The sequence below is a fragment of the Zingiber officinale genome, chromosome 3A (assembly GCF_018446385.1).
Source record: "Zingiber officinale cultivar Zhangliang chromosome 3A, Zo_v1.1, whole genome shotgun sequence".
Classification (NCBI taxonomy): domain Eukaryota; kingdom Viridiplantae; phylum Streptophyta; class Magnoliopsida; order Zingiberales; family Zingiberaceae; genus Zingiber; species Zingiber officinale.
Window position 1 is genome coordinate 45266360 of NC_055990.1, and position 26271 is coordinate 45292630.

At 38.4% G+C, this 26271-nt stretch overlaps 4 protein-coding genes across 4 annotated transcripts; 2 read left to right on the forward strand and 2 right to left on the reverse strand.

Moving 5' to 3' along the window:
* Positions 1–6395: 6395 nt before the first annotated feature.
* LOC122051830 (probable calcium-binding protein CML18) lies at positions 6396–7391 on the forward strand. Its single transcript, XM_042613127.1, has one exon. The coding sequence runs from the start codon at positions 6509–6511 to the stop codon at positions 7154–7156; it is 648 nt and encodes a 215-aa protein (XP_042469061.1). The 5' UTR covers positions 6396–6508; the 3' UTR covers positions 7157–7391.
* A 1140-nt stretch (positions 7392–8531) lies between these two features.
* On the reverse strand, positions 8532–13189 carry LOC122051832 (acyl carrier protein 2, mitochondrial-like). The gene is made up of 2 exons (XM_042613130.1): positions 12939–13189; positions 8532–8958 (listed from the first exon to the last, which is right to left on the reverse strand). The coding sequence occupies exons 1-2, from the start codon at positions 13143–13145 to the stop codon at positions 8782–8784; spliced, it is 384 nt and encodes a 127-aa protein (XP_042469064.1). The 5' UTR covers positions 13146–13189; the 3' UTR covers positions 8532–8781.
* Positions 13190–13328: 139 nt separating this feature from the next.
* On the forward strand, positions 13329–14797 carry LOC122051831 (momilactone A synthase-like). The gene is made up of 3 exons (XM_042613128.1): positions 13329–13476; positions 13557–13634; positions 13945–14797. Exons 1-3 carry the CDS (start codon positions 13457–13459, stop codon positions 14732–14734), a joined length of 888 nt encoding a protein of 295 aa, XP_042469062.1. The 5' UTR covers positions 13329–13456; the 3' UTR covers positions 14735–14797.
* A 77-nt stretch (positions 14798–14874) lies between these two features.
* LOC122050386 (protein NETWORKED 3C-like) lies at positions 14875–25641 on the reverse strand. The gene is made up of 3 exons (XM_042611293.1): positions 25521–25641; positions 24998–25111; positions 14875–15539 (listed from the first exon to the last, which is right to left on the reverse strand). The coding sequence occupies exons 2-3, from the start codon at positions 25095–25097 to the stop codon at positions 14875–14877; spliced, it is 765 nt and encodes a 254-aa protein (XP_042467227.1). The 5' UTR covers positions 25098–25111; positions 25521–25641.
* Between the last annotated feature and the right edge of the window lie 630 nt (positions 25642–26271).

Sequence of the window (26271 nt, forward strand, 5' to 3'; positions counted from 1 at the left end):
ACGTCATATGCATTATATTAATATGCATTTCTTATTTAAGTGTTAATGAAAAAAGAATAATCCAAGTGGCAAAATGTTGGTTAATTTATTTGGGCATGCATAGGTCGTGCTCGCACACGAACAAACTTGGTTGAGTGCAATCCGAGCACTAGATTTGCACCCTCCCTACGCAGCCACACACAAGAGCAAGCTTCCACTCATTTATTTGTTCACAACACACATTCTTGTGAAACAATATAAACCAACCATCAAGCCTTGAAACTTCCAATGTGGGACTAAAATCTTCTTCACAATGGAACTTCTTTCTTCTTCCCTCTCTTCTTCATTCACTCATTTTCAACAATCCCCCACATGAATTGAGATAGAGTAAGTGATAACATCCAGCAGTTGAGTCAAGTATAAGATAGGTAGGTTTTACCCGTTGAACCCTCCCTTGTGAAGATTTGGTTGCTTACTGGCTGATAGTAGACACGATGTCCTTGAACTATACTATCGTTTGTGTAAGCAGTGACAAATCTCACCCAAGACTCTCCCTGATACAACTCAGTTCTCATGAGTGTATTCATTCTTGACCATGAACACACCTGGTTCTGTGAGAAGCTCGAAGAATTATGCCTCCAATTCTCTTCAAAGCGGCTCCACTTCTTTCTCACATAGGTGATCCCTCAAGAGTTGTCATCTACTCTTCTTGATCATAAAAAGCCCATCGGCTTACTCTGGTGTAGTCACTGTTTCATTGGACTATCCCACACAGTGTGTCTAGTCGGTACAGATTAGTTGTCCCTTTGAACCAAGTTCTTGGGATCTCCAGTCAACATAGGTTGGGTGTCATCTACACTGATCGCTAACAACGACATCGAGCTCATTCCTCATGATGATCTTGCAATTAACTCTCGATTTAACCCTTTGGTTAGCGGATCAGCTAGGTTATCCTTTGATCTTACATAGTCAACAGTGATAACTCTCGTTGAGAGTAGTTATCTAATGGTATCATGTCGACGACATATATGTCTAGACTTACCATTATACAGATGATTTTGTGCCCGACCAATTGCTAATTGATTGTCGCAATGTATGTAAATTACTGGCACAGGTTTCGACCATCGTGAAATATCTTCTAAGAATTGTCATAACCATTCAGCCTCTTCACCACATTTGTCAAGAGCTACGAGCTTAGATTCCATCGTGGATCTAGTTATTACGATTTGCTTAGAAGATTTCCAGGAAATGGCTGCACCTCCCAAAGTGAATACATATCCACTCGTAGACTTAAAGTCTTTTATGTTAGATATCCAACTTGCATCGCTGTATCCTTCGATCACAGCAGGATATCTCATATAGTGCAGACCATATTCACGAGTATACCTCAAGTACCTCAATACTCTTGTTATCCCTTTCCAGTACTCAACACCGGGATTACTCGTGTATCTACTCAGTTTGCTTACTGCGTAGGCTAAGTCTGGTCATGTACAACTCATTAAGTACATCAGACTTCCGATCACTCGAGAGTATTCTAGCTGAGAGATACTTTCACCTCGATTTTTCGATAGATGTTGGCTCGTATCTATCGGCGTTCGTGCCAACGCAGTATCACCTTTGGTAAATTTCTCAAGAATCTTGTCCACGTAATGGGACTGACTAAGAACAAGTCCTTCTGTCGTTCTAAGAATTTTGATTCCCAGAATCACATCAGCTAGGCCCATGTCTTTCATGTCAAATCTTGAGTTCAACATAACTTTTGTGGATTTGATTATCTTATCATTACTCCCAATGATAAGTATGTCATCTACATAGAGGCACAAGATGACATAGTCACTCTCTGTGGCTCTCATGTAGACACATTTATCACATTCATTGATCTTGAATCCACATTCCTTCATGGCATTATCGAATTTCTCATGCCACTGCTTTGGCGCTTGTTTCAAGCCATATAATGACTTCACCAATCTACATACCTTGTTTTTCTGTCCTGGCACAGAAAACCCCTCAGGTTGGTCCATGTAGATTTCCTCTTCTAAATCCCCGTTTAGAAAAGCTGTCTTTACATCCATTTGATGTATTTTGAGATTCCATAGAGCGGCTATAGCCAACAATACTCTAATGGAAGTTATTCTCGATACCGGAGAGTATGTATCGAAGTAATCAAGGCCTTCTCGTTGTCGGTATCCTTTGATTACCAATCTGGCCTTGTATTTATCGATCGTGCCATCTGACTTCATTTTCTTCTTGAAAATCCACTTGCAACCTAGTGGTTTACTTCCCGGAGGAAGATCCACAAGTTCCCAAGTGTGATTTTGCAAGATAGATTCTATCTCAGATGCAATTACCTCTTTCCAGTGAGGTCCATCAGAAGAGCCTACAGCCTCTGAGTAACTTCGGAGCTCACTCTCCAACATGAAAGTGATAAAATCCGATCCATAGGATTTTTCTACCCGAGCTCTTTTGCTCCGTCTAGGCTCAACCTCCACCGGTTCCTCATTGTCATCATTTTCTTCTTCGCCTTGTGTTTCATTCGTCCGTTTTGAGGAGCTAGCATCCTCACGGGTCTTATACGGAAACACATGCTCGAAGAAAGAGGCATTTCTCGATTCGATTATCGAGTTTCTGTGTATCTCCGGTACGTGTGACTCATACACACAAAATCGATAAGCACTGCTGTTATGTGCATATCCAATAAATATGCAATCAACAGTCTTTGGTCCTATCTTAATCCTTTTCGGATCAGGTACCAACACTTTGGCAAGACACCCCCACATTCGTAAATATTTGTAGGACGGTTGTCTTCCATTCCACAACTCATAAGGGCTCTTATCTATTTTCTTCCGGGGCACCTTATTTAAAAGGTAATTAGCTGTTAACACAACTTCCCCCCACATGGACTCTGGCAATCCAGAGCTTAATAGAAGAGCGTTCATCATCTCCTTAAGAGTTCGATTCTTTCGCTCAGCAACCCCGTTTTGTTGAGGAGTATAAGGAGCTGTTGTTTCATGTCTGATCCCATGTTCAACACACAACTCAGCGAATGGTGACACATATTCACCACCTCGGTCACTTCGAACCACCTTAATCTTTCTATTAAGCTGATTTTCAACCTCATTCTTATAGAGAGCAAATTTCTCTATAGCTTCATCCTTACTTTTGAGAAGATACACATAACAGTATTTTGTGTTATCATCTACAAAAGTGATGAAGTATTTATTACCACCACGTGTTGGCGTACCTTTTAGGTCGCACACATCAGTGTGGATTAGGTCAAGTGGTTCATTACTTCTTTCAATATGTTGAAAGGATGACCTTGTCATTTTCGCTTCAACACAAATCTCACACTTGTGTTTTGGGTTAAGGTGGAATGAAGGTATGCTTTGCATGTTTATTAATCTACGCAACACATCGTAGTTAACATGTCCTAGTCTACCATGCCACAAACACGAAGACTCAAGCATATAAGTGGAAGAGCTTTCAGTTTTATTTATCTTGGGCCTAATGGCCATTACATTGAGCTTAAACAGCCTATCAGATACATAGCCTCTTCCTACAAACATCCCATTTTTGGACAATACAACTCTGTCCGACTCAAAAACAATGCGAAAGCCATGCTTGCTCAGAAGTGATCCGGACACTAGATTCTTACGAATCTCCGGAACATACAGCACATTGTTCAGAGTGAGGTCCTTGCCCGAGGTCATCTTCAGCACCACCTTTCCTTGGCCCGTGATGTCCGAGGTTGCTGAGTTCCCCATGAACAGTTTGTCTCCAGTGACTTCTTCGAAGTTGTGGAGCAGCTCCTTGTTGCAGCAGACATGTCGAGTGGCTCCAGTATCGATCCACCATTGCCGCGGGTTTGAACCGATCAAGTTTAGCTCGGAGACCACAGCGCAGAGGTCGTCCATTTCAGGTCCCTCGTTCAGGTTGGCCTCTTGCTTCTTCTTCGACTTTCTGCACTCCGAAGATTTGTGACCCACTTTGTCACAGTTGAAGCACTTCCCAGAGAACTTCTTCTTGCTGATGCCTCCTCTGGGTCCCATCTTAGAAGACTTGGGGTTCTTCTGTTTCGAGCTTTGACCGTGCTCGACCACGTTGGCTTTCACAGTAGCCTGAGAGAACAGCTTCCTCTCTGAACTCTTGTTGTCTTCTTCGATGCGAAGTCTGACTATGAGTTCCTCCACATTCATCTCCTTCCGCTTGTGCTTCAGGTAGTTCTTGAACTCCTTCCAGCCGGGAGGCAGCTTCTCAATGATAGCTGCCACCTGGAAGGTTTCACTCAGAACCATCCCTTCCGAATGGATCTCGTGCAAGATCATCTGAAGCTCCTGGACTTGGCTGATCACCGTCTTGGAGTCAACCATCTTGTAGTCACGATGAACTTCTTTGCCCCTGCGTCCTCCGTCTTGTATTTCTTGTCTAGGGACTCCCACAGTTCCTTAGCCGTACTCTTCATGCTATACACAGCGTACAGCGAGTCGGCAAGGCAGTTGAGGATGTAGTTTCGGCAAAGGAACTCGGAATGAGTCCATGCCTCCACTGTACTGATGGTTTGCGCATCAGCATCCTCAGTGCGCTTGGGAGGGTCCTCGGTCAAGAACCGAGCCAGTAGAAGAGCATCTTCTGCTGCCACCTCTTGAAGTTCAGTCCACTGAACTTATCTGGCTTTTCCCCATGATTGATTGGTACAGTTCCAATCGGGGCGGAGGGGGCCTTTATTTGTTGAGTCTGTTGCACCTCAACATTCTGTTCTGTGGCCATCTCAACAGAAACGAGTCTGTTTCAAGATTGTTGGAGACAATCAATCTGTAGCCGGAGATTTTACGGGGTATTAGCTGAATTTAAATATACTGAATTTAAATTCACTTATCTGTTAAAATGACCTGAGCTGATAATCTCAGGCTGCCAGCAGGGGCTGGTTTTCTGACCACGGAGTGGTTAAGTGAGCAGAGTGTCAAAGCAGCAAAGTCCGCGCGGACTGAAGGTAGACCGGGCCGAGCAGGTGGTCGACCGGGCGAGCAACAAAACAGGCTGATCGTGCGAGTAGTGAGACCAACCGAGTGTACCGAGGGCGGACGACCGAGCGAGCGAAGATGCTGACTGGGCGAACGAAGGGGCCGACCGAGCAGCGAGGTCGGGTAGGCAGAATGGCCGGTCGAGCGAACAGCGAGACAAGCCGAACAGTGAAGAGGCTGACCGAGGCCTGCGAATGACGCAGTTTCCTTGAAACAGATTCGTCCACCTCCGGCTGTGCTTCGAGGCTTACTCGGGTCGTCTGTTTCCCAGGATACAACGGTGAAACCGCAATCTCCACCTAGCACTGGTGGTTGCGGCGAACTGAGAAATACCCGAATGCTATCACCAGGGTTCTGTCGAGTGGAAGAAAGAAACGACAGAGAAGAAGAAGAGGGAAAAGAAGGTGGATGGAAAGATTATTTAATCTTTCTTTTCCTTGATTTTTTTTCCTCTCATGCTCAAGGCCTTTTATAGGATGCCTTGCATGAGGTTACTTTTCCATTTGCTAAAGAAACGTCATATGCATTATATTAATATGCGTTTCTTATTTAAGCGTTAATGAAAAAAGAATAATCCAAGTGGCAAAATGTCGGTTAATTTATTTGGGTGTGCATAGGTCGTGCTCGCACACAAGCAAACTTGGTTCAGTGCAATCCGGGCCCTAGATTTGCACCCTCCCTATGCATCCACACACAAGAGAAAGCTTCCACTCATTTATTTGTTCACAACACACATGCTTGTGAAACAATATAAACCAACCATCAAGCCTTGAAACTTCCAATATGGGACTAAAATCTTCTTCAGAATGGAGCTTCTTTCTTCTTCACTCTCTTCTCCATTCACTCATTTTCAACAAAATTTGATAAAAAAAATATTATAAAAATACTCTCTATATTATTTTTAAATTTAAATTAAAAAATAATTTAATTTTATTAGAACATTTTCAAAATAGGAGTATTATTTTAACTTAAAAAAAATGAAGAGTGCTCTTAGGGATGATTTTGACAACTAGACCGTCTTTTTTTCAGTTATTTTTTATTAATCCCCCGTTACATATTTTATTTATCTTGCAAGTGAAGCTCTCTGAACTAACCATTATACCGTAACTTAGGGTCATATATTCCTTATTTATTGGAGCAAAAGATATCAATCAACTTAAACGACTCGGTAACAGACACATAAATTATGAAAAATTTTTATGTTAGTCATTTATAAGTAGGAGTATTTTGATTTATAATAATAATAATAATAATAATAATAATTATTATTATTATTATTATTATTATTTTTGTCTTATAGAAATTAAATAATTCAACTAGTCAAAATCTTTCCACGTCGACGGCATTAAAAATAAATCGTACAAATCCTTTTGCTCTCCTCCTCCCACTTCCACGAAGCTTCCTCGAACCTCTTCGTCATTTCTTCCTCGCTTTAATTCTCCTTCTCCCTCTTCCTCTTTCTCGCCGCCTTCCTTGCTTCTTCGTCGGCCTCCTCGATAATATTCTCCACTATGAAGCTGAGCGTGGATTCTCTGTTTGTCTCCTTACAGTGCAACTCCAAGAACAAGGAACAGAGGAGGAGGAAGAAGAAGAAGAACAACAACAACAGTAATCGCTCCACTTCTTTTGCTTCAGTTTCCTCCTCTTCTTCTTCCCAAGACTTCGCCGACCGGGCACCGGCAGCCACGCCCACGTCTGTTCTACTCAGGCCATCTCGGCCGCCGCCCTTCCTCTCCCTGCGAGACCTCTTCGGCGTCTTCGACCTCGACGGCGACGGGAAGATCACCCAGCCCGAGCTCGAGGCCTGCCTCCACCGCCTCGTTCTCGATCCGCCCTCGGCCGACGAGGTCGCCCGCATGGTCGCCGACGTCGACCGCGACGGCGACGGCTGCATCAGCCTCGACGAGTTCGCCGCGCTCGAGGCCGCCGGCGGCCTCCGCCTCGCCGGCGGCGGATCTGAGCTCCGCGACGCCTTCGCCGTCTTCGACGCCGACGGCGACGGGAAGATCTCGGCGGAGGAGCTGCTCGGCGTGCTCGGGTCGCTCGGGGGCGGCGAGTGCACGCTCGAGGACTGCCGGAGCATGATCGGCGGCGTTGACGCCGACGGCGATGGCTTTGTGGGCTTCGAGGACTTCGTGCGCATGATGGACGGCCAGTGACGAGGGAGGGTCGAAATGGACGGATCAGTTTTAATCGAATTTTCTTTTATTGGTTTTCTTTGTCATTATTCGTCGTCGTGTAATTTCCGTAATTAAGCCGCCTCCACGTGGGACGACATATACAATCGGTCAGTATTTTGAAACGCAATCATTGTGGTTTAATTTAATGTGATGGCGGCTAAGCATAGTGAAATGCTTATAAATTATGAGTTCGTGTGATGATCATTGTTAAAAATTCGATCGTTATTTATTAACCATGACAAACTCTATTAGTGTAATGATTAAATTATGAAAAAGTGTTTAACGATGTTATTTAGTTAGTGCCCACTGGAGCATGTTCTCACATTGCATGGCTTTGTCTGCATGATGAATAGAGAAGGGAAGAGAAGCACTCGATCATCAAAAATTACAGCATCCTTGATAAACTTTCATCCAGTAATGGCTCCATACTGCAACTCAAAAACAACGATGATGATATATTCCTGCCTGAGATTAGCCATTAAGAAGTGATACGTGATTACCAGGGGAATTTGATTGGCTGTAGAGTTGGGGCGAGTGGATTTCCAGGTTGCGTAATTGGAGCTGGAGATATCTTGGCGTACACCATAAGAAATCATTGTTTTGTTCTAGTTTAATTCAGTGTGGATTGTGTTCAAACACAGAAATGTAGTTTTGAATCATTGAGGGAGGAGGAGAGGTGGATCTGACCATGGACGACCAGAAAAAACAGCATGCTATGCAGAGAAGAGTGTTTAGCTTTGGTTGTCATGGGTTGTTAGTACTGACGACAAAGGGAAACGATAAGGTGCAGTTCCATTTTAACTGGCTTGCAATGGCACACTACTCTACAAAGATCAACCAGCAACTGATTCCATGTGCAGTGCAGTGCAGTGATGTGGCTTTTGCTTAACATGTGAAGGGATTCAGACGTAGCGAGCAGAGGACAGATATATGGATACTGAATACTCTCAGCATACTCTCTCTCTCACTCTGCCCATATCTCCTGAAATACTCTTGTGAACCTTGGAATCTTCTGCTCTTGGCAGGATAAATATGCCATTTGGTTTTGGAATTTGGGTCGTCGCATAGCCATCGTGATCGAGTGTTGGAGCTTAGTGTAATGATCTATAATAAACGCCAAGCCAAGTTTTGGCAAATGACAATATGAGCTTACATTGTTTACTACATTCTACACTTTGTTATCCAAATTCTGAACCCATATAGAACACCAAATTAAAATCGTTAATAGTACGATCTCAAACACAGATGAAAAAATTTGAAAATTTATATCAAATTTTGACAAGCGAAGACATATTGCTAGTACTATAAAGAACGCATAGAAGAATGTAGTCCAAAGAGAGTGAACTTCCAAATGTAGAAGAATGAGCAGCTGTTCCAAGACAGTCTTCGAATCTAGTGCAGTTCTACAAACGTTCAGTGAGGACGAAATACAAAATTATTCCATCTTTCAAACAATCAAGGAAACAAAAGCACCTTGCTAGTTGCAACGCGTGTTTAACAGGACGAAAAACAATTCATAACTCAACCTTCTGAATACATCGAGGCTTGCATCTATCTTATCTGATGATACTAACAAACACAAGAAATTTCGTCTTTGGGGTATCTCATTTTGCTTTGGGGTGTGAGGCAATGAGGTCCACAGCAACATTAATCGAATCAATCTTATCTGCTTCATTATCAGGAATCTCACACCCGAATTCTTCTTCCAGAGCCATCAAAACCTCAACAGTGTCCAAACTGTCGAGCCCAAGATCCTTTTGGAAATGAGCATTTGGTGTGACCTACAAAGACCAGGAAAGAACATACATAAGCATAGGCACTTACAACATTTGTAGTGAAGGTCACAGGCATGCATTCATCATTTGACAAATTGGAATAAGAAAATAAATCATGAATTTCAGCTAGACAACATACTACCAAACAGAGAGGTACATTGTATCAGCTATGAAATGACTTTTGTGGAACAAAAACGATTGCTGGAAAAATTTAAAAAGATGATGCGCTAGATTCAACATCGAACCCTTGTCTATCCCAAGCATTTGGGGTCAAGTACACAAATTTGATCTCTCCATTGAGTTGTTGTATGCATAAATTGTTTAAATTATTTTTTTACAACTAATAATTTCTTTGGCCAGCCTCTATCCCTTGCATTGACAATATGCTAGATTATGGAAAAAATCAATTCTTATTTTTTCCACTAAATCACGGATCTACATTCAAATGATATATATACTGTCTTAGCATTCTCTGAAACCAGAAACATCATTTCGTTTTGAATATTGGGTCAGTTTTAAAATTTTCTTTGCATGTACCTGAACTTATTAGTAAGCTTTGTGATAATTCCTACAGAAAAAAAAAAAGATAAAGAAAATTGAAGATACTAAAGAAATGACACTATTCACAGGTGAGTATGCACAATTCAATATACTGCATATAAGACATCGGCTCAAAACCCTTTTTGCAACACATCCATGAGTGTTATATCTTATGCATCAAATTTTACTTTAGAATCTAACAATAAGGGGGTCCCAACTATTTGGGATCTGCAACATGAACCTTATTTCATTAATGAACTTTATAGGCATATCACAAATAACATCTAAGATTATTTAAATCAATTTCTCTTTGGTCTCCTTTGGCCTCTCACACCTTCAATTTTAGTAATATAGTAGTCTAATTGTAAAATATTAGTCATCTTTCAACAAGTTTAAACCATCATATTTTTTCTCACTCACTATCGTCAAGGTACACATAATCTATGAACGAGAATGAACTATGCATTATGATGATTGTAATAACTCAACCTGACCCTGTTTGACTCAATATATATCATGATCTAAACTTCAATAGCAATGTCATCTAGACCAACACTTTTACATACCTTCATTTTCAAAGCTTCCTTTAACCTCGTCAGACTAATATTGTAAACATATATATGATTCCTAAACTAGTAATAATTTTGAATCTCTAAATATATTTTATTGTAGAGTTCTCACAGTTCAGAAATATATTTTCTATCTTAATTTTTTGACATCAAATCTAAACCTCTGTAGATCTAATATTACCAAGATATCTTCATTTCCTCACAGAGCTTCTGTAATTTGGTATACATTCTTCTCCTCATTCTTCTTTCTTAAATGGACATTACTATCACCTGTGTTAAATTTATAGTTTTTTTAGCTCAGTTTAGCTACCACATACTCAAACACTCAAATATGTAAATATTTTTATCTTTAGAATGCCTTTTGAAAGAAAAAAAATATGTACATTCTCACACCACCCAATCTTTAAATATTACACGTTGGACACTTCAAGAATTAACCTCATCACAATGCTAATCTCTTATTTATCATCAAAATAGACATGAGATAAATTTATTGTAATCTAAGATGCATTAACTCACCATGAAATCATATGTAAGAGTGTAGTTTAAAGGGTGCAATATTCACAGGAGAAAGAGACTCACTGACATTCCTACAGTGAATTGTAACCACCTGTAACTTACATCCATTTTCCATCATTGACTGACTTCCCCAATTATCCAGGGAAGATTTTGACAATTTTATTATAATCACAAAAGCCATGAAGCTTTTAGCTTTCCACATCCCAAATATTTATTAATAAACCCAGGGTCAAACTAATCTTCTGAGTACAAGTATGTTATCTGTGAACCTTACACAAGAAGTTTTCCATAGCACATGATTATATCTAACCTATTCAAACTTGGTATGAATGAACACTTAGAAATATGAAGCAATTCATGCAAGGAAAAAGAACACTTAAAAATTCATGTGGTGTATTAGGCCTGTTGTTACAAGTGAGGCTCTGATGCAATGCCTCCAAAGAGGAGGAATTACTTTAGATGATAGAGTGAAACCAACCATAAGCTCATAGGCTTGTTCTACTTGATTGAAATATAGAAGATGGATGCAGAAAGGGAGGGGAAGGATCACATGCACGAAATACACATGAGCCATGGAATATTACACATAACAAGTGGTTGTGCCCATCAAAGTTAATGTGTTTCCACTCTATAACATAAGGTATGCATGAGATAAGTATTGCCACTCAAGTTTAACCACTAAATAAATAAAAACAATTGCTTTGGAAAAATAAATTAGCTCAAAATGTATTCTCAAGTATGATTGAATAATCCATTCTCTTATAAATCATGGGAACTGCTATCTCTCAAAAGCCATATAGGAAACTTTTGACAGTTTAACTGAGTTACTTACATATCAAGCTGGAAATGGAAATGACCAGAACCACAGAAGGGAATGGAATGGAGTATTTAGAAGGAATTTCTTTAGTTGATGTGTTAAAAGAGTTCCAAGGCATCAAGACTTGAGAGGTGCAAACTTTTACTAGTAAGTCAATATTTGTGTGCAAATTCCATCACCTCATGTTGATTAGTAGAGTGAGGCCTCACTTCATCTAAACAGGAATGGAGTATTTAGAAGGAATTTCTTTAGTTGATGTGTTTAAAGTTTCTGAAAGTGCAAACTTTTACTAGTAAGTCAATATTTGTGTGCAAATTCCATCACCTCATGTTGATTAGTAGAGTGAGGCCTCACTTCATCTAAACAGGAATGGAGTATTTAGAAGGAATTTCTTTAGTTGATGTGTTTAAAGAGTTCCAAGGCATCAAGACTTGAGGGGTGCAAATTTTTCTAGTAAGTCAATATTTGTGTGCAAATTCCATCACCTCATGTTGATTAGTAGAGTGAGGCCTCACTTCATCTAAACAGGAACCATTGCGCTCATAACCTCATGATCCAATAGGGCCTCAAAATGAGACACCTATGGTTCTCATGTTAATGATGTGACTGGTCACTCAATCTCATCTAGGTATCAAGGCAAAATAATGCAAGCCAAGCCAAGGCTTGGGCATCTCAAGTGCATCGTACAAGAACCTTCAACCAAGTGTATCTGGGGTTGGGCACAAGCCATTTGGATTGGCACCACACTGAGACAGCTTATAAAGGGAAAAAGAAGAAAAGAAAAAATAAAGAAGATAATTTGCACTCGGTCTAATACATTATGTTTATAAATCATTTCAGTTGAAACTGCATTAATGAAGAAGCAAAAGGAAACTTGAAATAAAGGGACGAACTTTTATGGTCAATAGTCTCCTAACTACGTGAATGGAGCTCCAGCATCTCCGACCTTCAGAGTGTATGTACTTATTATTTAGTTAAAATGTTTTTTGTATAATTGCATAACCTTGATACTCAATTTGTATGTCATTTTGTAGTCTTTCTTGTTTAATTGACAAATAGTCCCTAACCCTCAGAACGAACTCAATTATTATTTGTTTCTAGCTTTAGGACTATCATAATTGGAAGTTCGAAATTTGAGAATTCATGTTGCTCCAACGCCGTTAGTGTTAATATGTCATTGACTAATAACAATGGTTAGAGTTTCAAAAAATGATAATGATTGAAGGAATTGCAGAAAATTAATCCAGGCTCAGAATAAACATTCACATCCCAGTTCCATTAATAGCACCCCAATACATTGCCATCTCATTGAGTACAATTAGCGACCAAAGCAAGAAAATTGGCATGCCACACTGTTGTCAATTATCGTCAAATTCGCCCATCCTCAACAGACGCCGGATAAGATCACATCGTCATATAAAAAATCACAAAAACGTACAATCCGAATCTAATTCTCGAAACGGCTAAACCCTCGATGACCATCGAACGATAAGAGTTAGAGATTCAATCAAACATAACCAGAATGAGGATTGGGCACTTACCTTGGAGGGATCGACCTTTTGGAAGTTCTTAACGACGGTTATGGTTCGTTCAGCAACCTCTGACTTATCAAGGAAGGTGGCGGCGGCGCCTTCAGAGAAGCGGCGGCGCAGGATGCGCGCGGAGTTGATGGCTTCCGCAGGCGCCAGAAACGGAGAACCCACTCTCACCCGAAGGTGCCTCAGGAGAGCATCCCGCATAGCCGCCATTTCGAAGAAGAGAGACAGCTCCGATGACCTAACTATATCGACTTTAGTTAGGGTTAATAGTGCTTTGCTTTCCAAGTTATAGTTTTACCCCTGAAGTTCAAAATATTCTCAATTCAAGGGATACTTTTCATTTTACCCTTCAAAGCTTGCACATCTTCTTAAAACATCCACATAGTTTTAAAATTATCAAATGTTCAGCTACTCAAGTCAGCTTAAAATGAAGATCCTCCGCTGCAGCTTGCTCCTCCGCTCACCTTCCTCTCATCTCACAGAGAGAAATAGAAGAAGAGGAAGAGTAGTTGAAAGAAACCATGCTCGGAATGGCTTTGAGGTACGCCGCTCTGCCTGCTTAGTCTTTTGTTTCTTCACTTCTCCCATCTTCTCTTCCTTACAGGTTTTGTTTAATTGCAGAGTTAAGAGGGGATTGGCGATCAGGACTGGAATTAGAACGCAGCAGCAGCAATTCTCCACTCACTCGACTCCTGCGAGGTCAGTACTTTAGGATTCATTTACAGAATTATGTTTCTGTTTTCTGCCCTACGTTTTTTCCTCGCCCAAATCAAGTTTCTGGGATCATTTTCGTTGTTTATTTTTATGTTGTCAGAAGAAAGAGACGAAAGTTGGTATTTATTTATCAATCGTGAGCTCAACGTGGGCAATTGTTTTTTTTTAAGTTTAAGGTGTAGCGTACAGATTGACTTAGCGTGTGCAAACCAGGAATCAAGATTCGATCGGTGGGGCAAAAAATGAAATTTACCGTTATATATAAATGATCTTAGAAATGTTCGATTGATTGCAGGCTAGCCGGCAAAGTCGCGATCATCACCGGCGCCGCTAGCGGCGTCGGAAAGGCAACAGCCGCGGAGTTCATCCACCACGGCGCACAGGTCGTCCTCGCAGACATCCAGCACGAGCTCGGCAAGTATGTTGCCGCCGAGCTCGGCCCCGGCGCCACCTTCGTCCCCTGCGACGTCACCCAGGAGCCCCAAGTCGCTGCCGTCGTCGACCTCGCGGTCGCCAAGCACGGCCGCCTGGACATCATGTACAACAACGCCGGCATTTGTGGACCCATGACCTTCGCCGTCACCGACGTCGACCTCACCGAGTTCGACCGCGTCATGGCCGTCAACGTCCGGTCAGTGGTGGCGGGGATCAAGCACGCGGCGCGGGTGATGGTCCCGCGCCGCGCCGGGAGCATCCTCTGCACGGCGAGCATCACCGGGTTGGTCGGCGGGCTGGCGCCGCTCACCTATTCGCTGTCGAAGGCGGCGGTGGCGGCTGCAGTGCGGTTATCCGCGGCGGAGCTGAGCAACCACGGGATAAGGGTGAATTGCATCTCGCCGGTCGGGCTGCCGACGCCATTCGGTATCAAAGCGATCAGAGAAATCTTCCCGGATATGGAAGAGCAGCGGGCGGTGGAGATGATCGAGCTGTCCTCCGCGGAGTTGGCAGGGACGAAGTGCGAGGTGGAAGACGTGGCGAAGGCGGCGACGTTCTTGGCTTCGGATGAAGCTAAGTACATCAGCGGCCATAATCTCGTGGTGGATGGAGGATTCACTACATCTAAACGCTTAAAACTTTCACCGTAGTGATAAATCCTCAGGCTGTGAACTGGTTTCATTAATAAAAAGAGATCATTTCATTTTGTCTCACATTTTATTATCTTATTTTTTTTTAAAAGAAAAACATATCTCTAAATTAGTTTAATGAAAGATTCAATTGATTTTTTTTAGTTCATCAAACTTTCAATTGTAGTTTGATTCTTTGATTTCCCACGAAACAGCTTTCCAGAGAACATATCCTTGGTCAGCTTTTTAAGTTCAAAGAAGCCACTCTTTCTCTCTAGGTCCTTGAGGCATTTCCGCAAGGTAACGTTCTCCTCCTTCAGCATATCCAAAGACAAAGTAAGCTGTCTGATGACCTCCCTCTTCTCTTCATTTTTCCCTGCTATTTCAACCTTAAGTTTAGCATTCTCCGCTTTGAATCTTTCCAGTTCTTGTTTCAGTTTCACCAAATGGCCGTTACTCCCTTCATCTGGCGTCGTTCTTAACTTCGTCTCTGCTACAATTTCTCCTTCGGGATCATCAATTTCTGAGTCCTCTGAATCAAATGAGTGTGTTGAACATTTGGATATCTCCTCTGTTTCACTGCTGCTCATGCTCTGCGGCCAGCTTCTGTGGAAGTGAGATGGGCAAACTGGTATTGAACGACGCGCCCCAGATCTGGACTTTAGTTGATCATATTGCTCAGCCAATGAGCGATGGGTTCGGTAGAAATCTTCGATCATGTTCACGAGCTGAGGCCTCTTCTTGTAGTACATCTCCGCACGTTTAGCAAACGAATCAGCATCCTCCTCTATAAGGTTTAGCATCTGCCTGGTTTTCTCTTCCAATTCTGCTTAAGAAAGAAGCATAAATTGAGCCAAATTGTAATGACAACTTTGCATGACCAAACACATTTCCATTTTTCTTTCCTACTTTAGTGTTAATTTTGAAAAACAACAGTTTTCTTTTTTTCATTATTTAGTTTGAAGACTGAATGAAACTAACTTTTCAAGCAATAAATCCTTTCTGAAAACACACACAGCGCGGTATTAGGTAAGGAAGTAAGCTATCAAAATCAAAACTATGGCGGTGTGATTCTTGCAAATCTTATGTATCAAACATTTATCCTACACACAGAATTATAAACAGTATGAGAGAAAGAAATTTGTTTATATTACAAATGTTCATACTAATAGACACTGATGCCTCCACTACCAATCAATTTGAATATATGCAACAAAATATGCATGTACTGAGTATATTGATCTCATAGTTTATCCACATGTTAGTAAAATAAAGAGTTTGAAACAAATATTTTATCTACACATAAGATGTGGAGTAGCGAAATCTTTACACCTCAAGCAGTATGTAAAGTTTACTGGAAAAAGCTATTTGTAAACAATTATTAGCACGTTTATACATCACAAAGGCAAAGGAGATTCGAGAGGATTGAATAGGGATTCGTCTAGTTGATGCCATAGTTGGTCTCTCTCTTTGAGATGAAATTACCCTACAACAATGCTCACAGTAGAATGACAATCATGCTCATAGCACTCTAAATCCAATGGGCTGAGCCTTATACGCCTGAAACTCGCTTACAAGCTAGGACTCAAAAGAAGAGGAATGATTGAGTTTCTTGGATGATTGAAATGCAACCCTCTAAATTGCATTTCTAGGGATTGTGAGGCAGATCAAGGGACACTAGTAGAAAAAACAAATTTGAACGCAAGTAAACAAAAAATGAATTTCAATAAAGTATGAGATATCAAATGAGATCTGCATTCTTTAAGATCATAGTCAACAACACTAGAGAAATCAAAGAGTGATCTTCTTCATGTTATAACGAATGCAATGCACTCTGAGAGCTTCTGGTTACAATCTATGCAATGCACTTTAAAAGGTTAGTCCAAGTGGCAACTATGAGAGTATTCATGAGCCCTGCCATGCAAGCGGCTCTAGGCCTTATAGATGTGCATTCATGTGATTTCTTACACCTAATGGCCTACAATCACCTGTATAGCGAGGCTCATGGTTGTCCGCAAGCTAGTCATTTGAATTGCCCTTAAAGCACGTTGAATACACAGTAAACCAAAGCAAAAAAAAAAGGATTTCTTTAGTGTTGTTGACTAAAATAGTCAATTTTTTATATGACCTCAAAGAAGGCAATCCCCATTAACTGTCTCATCTTTCTATGAAAACTAAAATTGTTTTTTTTCCTACTTTTATTCAAATTTAACTTTTCTACTGGTTGTCCTCCCCATAAAAGAGCTTTCCATATTGCATTTCAATAATCGAAGAAACTCATGTTTTCCTCTCCTAGTTGAATTCTAGCTTTCTTCTCTTATAAGTTCAATGAGTTCCAAGGCGCAAAAGGTTCGAGAATCTGTAAGATTTGGAGTGCTACAATCCAACAGAGGAAGTCCAATTCTAAGGCGCAAAAGGTTCGAGAATCTGTAAGATTTGGAGTGCTACAATCCAACAGAGGAAGTCCAATTCTAAGGCGCAAAAGGTTCGAGAATCTATAAGATTTGGAGTGCTACAATCCAACAGAGGAAGTCCAATTCTAGCATTCTGAAGATGATTGTTATTCCACTATGAGCACCATAGCAAGACAATCACATCTTAAAAAGATCATTCAACCAAGGTTCAAAATCTCGACTAGTACCGAAGTTTAGGTCCCAAACCGAATCGATACGGTTTAATATCATATCATGCTGTGTCGATACGGTTTGATACTTTTTTATTTCTATATATAGTCATTATTAGATAAATATGTTTATTATGTATAATTTAAAAATAAAGTATAGATTGGAGCAAAAGGTGATATCGCTCACCTCAAACAACTCAATATCGTCGGCCCCATGACAAGATACAGACAGTTAAATCACAGAGGACATTTTGCATGAGGGAGATCAGGCATCCAACGAAGCATTTTGCACCTATTAGAAATTAACCGCAAGACTTATTTGAGCAAACACTCATGTAGGTACCAACTGCGCTAACCCATGGTGGCAAAAAAAAAATTGTATATTGATTTTATATAAGTTCTCAATTATGGACCAACTTAATATTGTTTTACAAAAACAAGTAAATATATTTTCTTTTAAAGAAAATTGATCCATCAATAACTCGAATTAATATTGATACATCATAATATGTTACCTTACTAATATCAAAATTAGTGGCGTGAATCAGATGAAAGCAATATTGATATTTATTTTTCCATATGTCCATCAGTATGTCTTGATTCACCACTGTTAGTCGGATTTGAACTGGCACAACGGGAATCAAAACGGGTATAGGCACATGATAAGGATAAACATATGTCCTCAAACTCTGATATAATGGATTACCATATAATGCATGAGAGCTATAATAAGAAGGTTGAGAGTATGATCAACTTCAATCAGAATCAATCTCAACTAAACTCTTTGCATATCTTAGTAATTATGAGCTTCCTTTTATTTGTCACCTCTTATATTGCCGTTGATATTAAATAGTTCTAACTCCATGATCATCATCTTGGGTTGCATGTGTAATTTTTCTCACATGTCCATGGTTCAAGTGTTGGAGAAGGGGAAATATAAGTTTTACAATCACCGGATGTATCACCTCTATCATCACTTCTATGAGTACTTGCATTGCTATCAATATCACTATCCTCATTTCGAACTTCTTGTCGAACTACAGTGTCATCATGTTCTTGCTCATGAATTGCATCAAGTGGATTTTCACTAATTATCAATTGACCCCTTCTCTTCAAAGTATGAGTTTTCTTTTTATTCTCTTTAGTAAAAATTGCACTAGCTTTACCTTTGTCGCCTTTGCCTTTATCTATGGACTTTGGTTGGATTTGGGGTTGGGATGTTTGAGAACGTCTAGGCCGAGATCTAGAAAACCGAAATTCTCGATCAAAAGCTTCATCATCATCTTCTTCCTCACTGATATTTCCTCTAACTTATATTTGTTCAATCTGCTAGGTAAGAAATTGAGTCATCATTGGATCATTCTCAATTTGGATAAATCTAATATCAAATGGGTCTACATCACCAAGCTGTTGTTTATCCTTCTCTTTTGTTATTGCTCTTAGTTGAAGATGCATATTATAATCAACATAGATTATGTTCTCCAAGTGATAATAAGAGAGACGATTTCGTACTTTTGTATGAATGAGGGAAAAATTTGACCAATTTCTTTCACAACCACTTAAAGACGTTGTTTGTGAGAGAATTCGTAGTACAATATTTTTCAAATTTAGAGTTAATCCTCCATATTGTAGCCACCGCTCAGTTGTAAGATAAATAAGAATAAAATTAAAATAGTATTTATATTTTTTAACAATAATTAGTAATATTTTTTACTATATTTACCTGCATCCATTTTATATCTCAATGGTAAAAAATCGCTAAAAGAATTATATGTCTCTGAAATAATCGATTTTCATTAATAGGCTCAGCAACTAATTTTTTATTTGTTTGTAGTCTTGATATTATATTTTTAAGGATCACTAATAGATCTTCATTTGTGCCAAGATTATAACAATATTGATATACTGAATTGAGATAAACAAAAGGGCATCCCGGTGCACGAAGCTCTCGCTATGCGGGGTCCCGAGGAAGGATCTATTGTACGCAACCTTACCCTACTTTTTATAAAAGGTTGTTTCTAGGATTAGAACTCGTGACTTTTTGGTCACAAAGCAACAACTTTACCGTTGCGCCAAGGCTCCCCTTCATATACTGAATTGAGATAATAACCTAAAATAATTAAACATATATAATTATTAATAACAATATTTAAAAAATATGTATCATTAAAAAATATACACATGTCAAATGAATATACTTTCCCGTTTGGTTGTCCTATCTTGCAATGATTATATTAATATAATCTTGATCTTGGTTGGTGATTATAGAGGTCTCTTAATTTCCTCTTTTGCTTCAAAAATTAGGAGGTAAACATTGCCGATTTGTGGCTTCTTATCCATATCAACTTTACGTATAACAACGTATAAGAGCTCTATTGTTATAAGAATATCTTCGAGTGAACATGACCTTCAATCTGACTTTTTTATGAAACAACTATTTTAATAGAAGAAAGTGAGTGGCAAACCTAGTTACTCCTGACTGCAGAATCTCCCCATCAATAAATTTCCTCATTAATCCATGAATCCAATGATAATTATAGAGGAATTTTATTAACGATTAACATTTTTTCACTACCTCCTTCATTATATCAAGTTTACTGATATCTGCCATCATTAAATCGATATAGTGTGCTGCACATGGAGTCTAAAATAGTGTTGGATACTTTTGATCTAATAACTCTCCATCCCTCTTAAAGTTGGCACCATTATTTGTAACCACCTGCATTATATGTTCTGCACCTATCTCTTAAACTACACTATCCATTAAACGATATGTAAGGTGCATCATGATAGTTTATAGTTGCATCAATAGATTTATAAAATAGCACCTTTCTATTGCAGTATAGTAGAAAGTTGATAATGCACATCTGTGTAGGTCTGTCTAGCCATTACACATCATGATAGAATTCAATTCTTGATTTCTTCCACTTGTTCATCTAAATATAGACCAACAATTTCATATGCAATCGAAGGTTGATTACCAAAACCAGATTTTAGATGTTGAACACCATGCTAAGCTAGTATGTGTTATTTGCTGCATTAGAGGGTATACGATTAAAATAAAAAATAGTAATACTTTGACCAATTGATTTATTCTTCTCTCTTGTATAGGCATCATCAATCCTATTTTGTTTACTAGCTTGGTCTGGGATGCAAGTGGATCAATATCATATCAATTACACGTCTTAGTCCCATAAAAGGAAAAAAAAAAAGTAATATCACCTAGTGTGGAAGTAATACGAACACTTGCACTCCTTCCCAATGTTGCTGCAGTAGCTGAGTCACTTTACCAGCTAAGCCACTTCTACTACCACCAACCATAGTACCACTCTATCTCATACGTTTCTTATATTCATATTGAGTTTGAGAGGCACTCAGAGCTTCTAAAAATTCTTCGTCATTTGGACGTTCACCACAACCTTCAAATTCATCATAGATTAGTATTTAGAGCTTTGATTAACAAAGTTCACATTGTTGTTGTTGTTTATACTTTAATGCTTTGTTGCCATCAAGTTCATCTTTCATTGCATGATGAACTTCTTAAGAAACTTTTGGACATTTAAAAATATCTGGATATCCACCAGCAAATTGTAATTATATATTTTTGCAAAAGGTAATACGTTGACCCCGGACGCCCCACACGGATGACCTCATTGCCATTTGTAGAGAGGTAAATTAGGAAATCGAGTAGACCAATAGCATGGTTTAAAGTGTCGTACTGAAACAGTCGAAACGGGCGAAACGTCTCGTTCTGCTCGACGACTGGCACGGGCACGACCCCGGCACTAAACCCACGACAGGTGCGACGTGTTGTACAATTCCGTTGTCACAGCGGAGGGGTCGCTCGACCCTACAACAGTAGCGGAGAGGTCGAATAACCCTTCCGTTGCCATCGCGGAGGCATCGTGCGACCCTGCGGTCACTGCAAAGGGGTCGCACGATCAACGTGGTCGCGCCGAAGGAGTCATGCAATCCCCGCGGCCATGGTTGGTCGCGCAACCCCGCGACAATGCCAAAGTCGTGCTGGCTCACGAGTGGTGTCGGATTTCAGATTTTTTAAAATTAAACTTAGGTTAATTATTTTAATCAACTCCTAACTATAATAGAGGTAATCTAAAGAGACTTTATTAAACCCTAATAAAATTATCTAATTAATTTTATATTCCATTTATTTAAATTTAAAATTTATAATAAAATATTTATTTATTTATTTATCTATTTTCATATCTTTTCCTTTTTTAAAAGATTATTTTTTATCTTGTTTATTTTTTAAATATTTATGTTAAATATTTTAGTTTTTAATTAATATATTTTATATTTAAAAAATATTGAAACTATATCGGCACGACACGATACGGTACTGAAACCGTATTGTTCCGGTCCAGGACCGAAACCTCGGCACGGGTTGAAATTTTAAACCTTGACCAATAGTAACAATATGAACTTTGATAATCGAAGCTCTAAATACTAATCTATGATGAATTTGAAGGTTGTGGTGAAGGTTCAAATGACGAAGAATTTTTAGCAGCTCCCAGTGCCTCTCAAATTCAATATGAATATGAGTAACGTATGAGATATAGTGGTACTATAGTTGGTGGTAGTGGAAGTAGCTCAGCTGGTGCTAGTGGAAGTGATGGGAAGAAGTGCAGGTGTTCATATTACTTTAATACAAGGTGATATTGCTCATTTTTTTCCCTTTTATGGGACTAAGGCGTAAACAAAATAGAATTGATGATATCTATATAAGAGAGAAGAAGAAATCAATTGGTCAAATGCTATATTTTTCATTTTAATCATATTACCCCTAATGCAGCAAACAACACATATTACCCTAGCATGGTGTCCAATGTCCAAAAAATTTGGTCCTGGTATTCAACCTTCGACTACATATGAAATTGTTGGTTCGTATTTAGATGACAAGTGGAGGAGATCAAGACTTTAATCCTATCATGCATGAAGCAATGTATCTTATATGAGGTTACGTTATGGGTAATGGCTCGACAGGACCTACACAAATGAGCATTATTAACTTTCTGCTATTCTGCAATAGAAAGATGATATTTCATAAATTTATTGATGCAACTCCAAACTATCATGATGCACTTTACATATATCATTTGATGGATAATGTAGTTCGAGATGGAGCACAACATATAGTGCAGGTGGTTACAGATAATAATGTCAACTTTAAGAGGAATGGAGAGTTATTGAATCAAAAGTATCCAACACTATTTTGGACTCCATGCACAGCATACTGTATCAATTTGATGATGGCAAATATCGGTAAACACAATATAATGAATAAGGTAGTGAAAAAAGGTCAATCATTAATAAAATTTCTCTATAATTATTATTGAATTCATAGATTAATGAGGAAATTTATTGATGAGGAGATTCTATGACCAAGAGTAACTAGGTTTGCTACTCACTTTCTCTTATTAAAATCGTTGTTTCAAAAATATGTCAAATTGAAGGTCATGTTCACTTGCAGATATTCTTATAGCAATAGAGCTCTTATATGCTATTCTACATAAAGTCAATATAGATAAGAAGTCACAAATGTGCAACTTTTACCACCTAATTTATGTAGGAAAAAAGAAAATTAAGAGATGTCTACAATCACCAACCAAGTATCAATATTATATTAATATAATCATTGCAAGATAACGATTGTGAGAGAATCACTGGAATATTCTCTATGCAGTTAGTACAGTGGGTGTTCCCACTATCTCTATCCAAAAACTGGTCGGTGCAATTTGGGCAGGAGAGCAGTATGACAGTATGGTTGACCCTATTATAACAATATGCATCGTTATGCTGGCATGGGGAAAAAACAACACTATAAAAGGGGTCCTTTCTTCGCACAATAGATCTCTCTGAGAGTTTTCCACTATTCCTCATGATTGTTCTTCAATTACCATTATTCAGCCTCCCAACTAACTTGAGCGTTGGAGTGACCAAGGTATGAAATGTCGCTCCGTGCCGCCCGGCAAGGATGGTTTTTACCGTTCCGTCGGGCGGCCGAAACCGGCACAGAGGCGTCCCCGTCTCGGCGGCGCCGGAGGAGACACGGGATGCCTCCAACGGCGTCCCGCAATGCCTTCGGCACAAAAGGCGTCGCGCGCGAGGCTTTCTACGTTGTCAAAAGCATCCGATGACCCTGTCGGTGTCGTCGGACGCTTCCGGCAACCCTTCCAATGTCACCGAAGGCGTCCGACGACGCTTCCAGCGTCGCCGGACGCCCCCACGGGCAATGATCGCGAGCGATCTTGCGTCCACCAGGTTTTTTTCTTTTCAATAATTATTTATTTTATTTAATTAATTTAAACAATTCCTAAGGAGGATATGTGATATTTCGAAGAGGCTTCTATAAACCCTAATTAAATTATTCTAATAAAATATATAAAAAATATATTTAAAATTAAAATAAATTTAATAAATTTTATTAATTAATATTTTGAAAAATAATGTTTTAAATTTTATTTAAAAATTTAAAAAATATAATAATTCTTATTTATGTTCTAATATATTTTTATTATTTTAAATTTCATTTAAATTTTAAAAAATTCTTTAAAAATTCTAAAAAAATAAAAAAATTCTAATAAATTATATTGATATTCTGGTATTTTTGTATTTTAAATTTTTTTACTTGATATTTTTTTACTATTTAAAATATATTATTTAATTAATAATTAATTAAATGAATAAATAGTTAATTTATATAATTATTATTAATATAAAATAATATCTTGTATTAATTTATATACTTATTATTATTATTATTATTATTATTATTATAGATACTTGCATTTTAATTTGAATTATTGATATACCAATTATATTTAAATAAAATTATTTTTAATTATTTTTTTAATAATATTAAATTATTTAATAATTAATAATTTATAATAAATCAATATACAACTTATTTTTTTATACATTATAAATATATTTATCTTATAATTACTATATATAAATAAAAAAATATCGAAATTGTATCGGCACGACACGATACGATACCGAAACTTTATCATTCCGGTCTGAGACTGAAACCTTAGCACGGATCGAAATTTTAAACCTTAGAAGTGACTATGTCGAGAACCCATCCTTGGCCCGTCTACTAATGTTTTCTTCTCCTTTGTCACTTTGTGACATGGCAAACCCATTGGTGGCTTTGGACTCTTCCCATTTGAGGTCTTCTTGCGGTCAACGCGCAAGTCATCTCATCAGTTGTTCATCTTCACCGACTTCAGACAACAACATCATCCTTCTAGATTAGTCTTCCATCCCAGAGATGTAGCCCTCTCCTCTAAATTTCACAGTTGAGAAGTAGTGATCAATCCATAAATCGAATCTAGATACACATCCAAGTGAAGATACTCTACTGGTAACAAAAATATCAGTTATGTGAATCATAGGCATGTTGATTCTTTATGGTTTCATGTGAGAAACCACTAAATCGGCTACTGTATTCGAATAATTAGACTAAACATTGTTGCATCATCTATTCACTAAAAACCATAACTATGCTTGCAAATAATGACAAACAATTATAGCACAAGTAGTCATATTCATGGAATCATGAAAGTTTAATATAAATAAAGCAATACGCCCAATACAAATCACTAACCATAACATAGAAAAGGCAGTATATATCTTACTGGAAATCGACATTGACAGCCATGAAGATTGTGCTGAACTACGGAGCCTGTCTTGGCTAGCAAACCACCACGAATGCGATTGGCCCGTTTGCACACTCATATTGACCAACTTACCTACATCAAACATAATAATCTAAAAATAAATTAAATGTGAGCTATTTTACCAATAGAACTCCATGGAGTTTAAGCCGGACTAACATGATCAATATGATACCGAGATCACAATCGCTTGAAAAGCAAACTTTAACAAAAAGGAACAGAAGAAGAGTAGAGAAAAACGACTTGCAGCACGAGCAACCGGTGGGTAAAATTGTGGAAAAGGAGAGGTAATGAAAAAAGAGCTTAGCAGCATCAATCTGTATGAGAAACTTAAAATAAAGAAGAAGAAAAACCTCTAAATCTCTCCTCTACCGTTCCCCTAACTTTCCCCCTTCAATCTTTCTACAACAAGATGAATAAGGCGATCCTAAATGGCAAAGGAGATAAAATAGATGAAATAGAAACATGAGAAGAGGGAGAGGACCTTGGAACTCCTTCACTACCTTCTCCTTCTTTCTCCTTCGTCTTCGTCTTCGCCGCCCTGAGAGAGAGCTGCGCTTTCCACTCTGTAGTTCAAACCGAATCGCTCCTCCCAAGATCCTCTTTTTTGCGGTTGTTTGAAGATGTCGTCAGGTTTTAAACCTTGCCGTTCGATTATATTTATTTTTATTTTCCAATATTACCCTTTTAAATTTTATTTAGAGAAAAATAGCACCAAGCAGATTTTATTATTAAAAAAAGGGGGAAAAAATAAATTTCATGGTTGTCAGCTCGATTTTGAAGGGTGTTCGAAAAAAAATCGTTCAAATTTATTCGATTAAATTAATAAGTTGAGCTGGAATTTAATTTCAAAATTATAAATATTATCAAATCGAATTCGAGTTTAATAGTATTTGGTTCATGAATTCATGAACTTATGAGCAAGTTCGTTTAAAGACTCGTGAACATATTCGTTTAGAGACTCACGAACATACTCATTTATTTTATTATCTATATATAACTAAATATCATATAAATAATAAATATAACAATATATTATTAATTATTATAGTTATTTAATTTTAAAATTAAATTTTTTCGAGTCGAATTCGAACTATTTAATTTTATTACAAGTTAAATTTAAACTTATGAACTAAAGTTTAAATCAAAGCTGAACTCAAGTTTAGGGATAATAAACTGAGTCCGAATTCGAGACCCTTACTATTCGACTCGATTAGGCTATATCTCTAATTTTT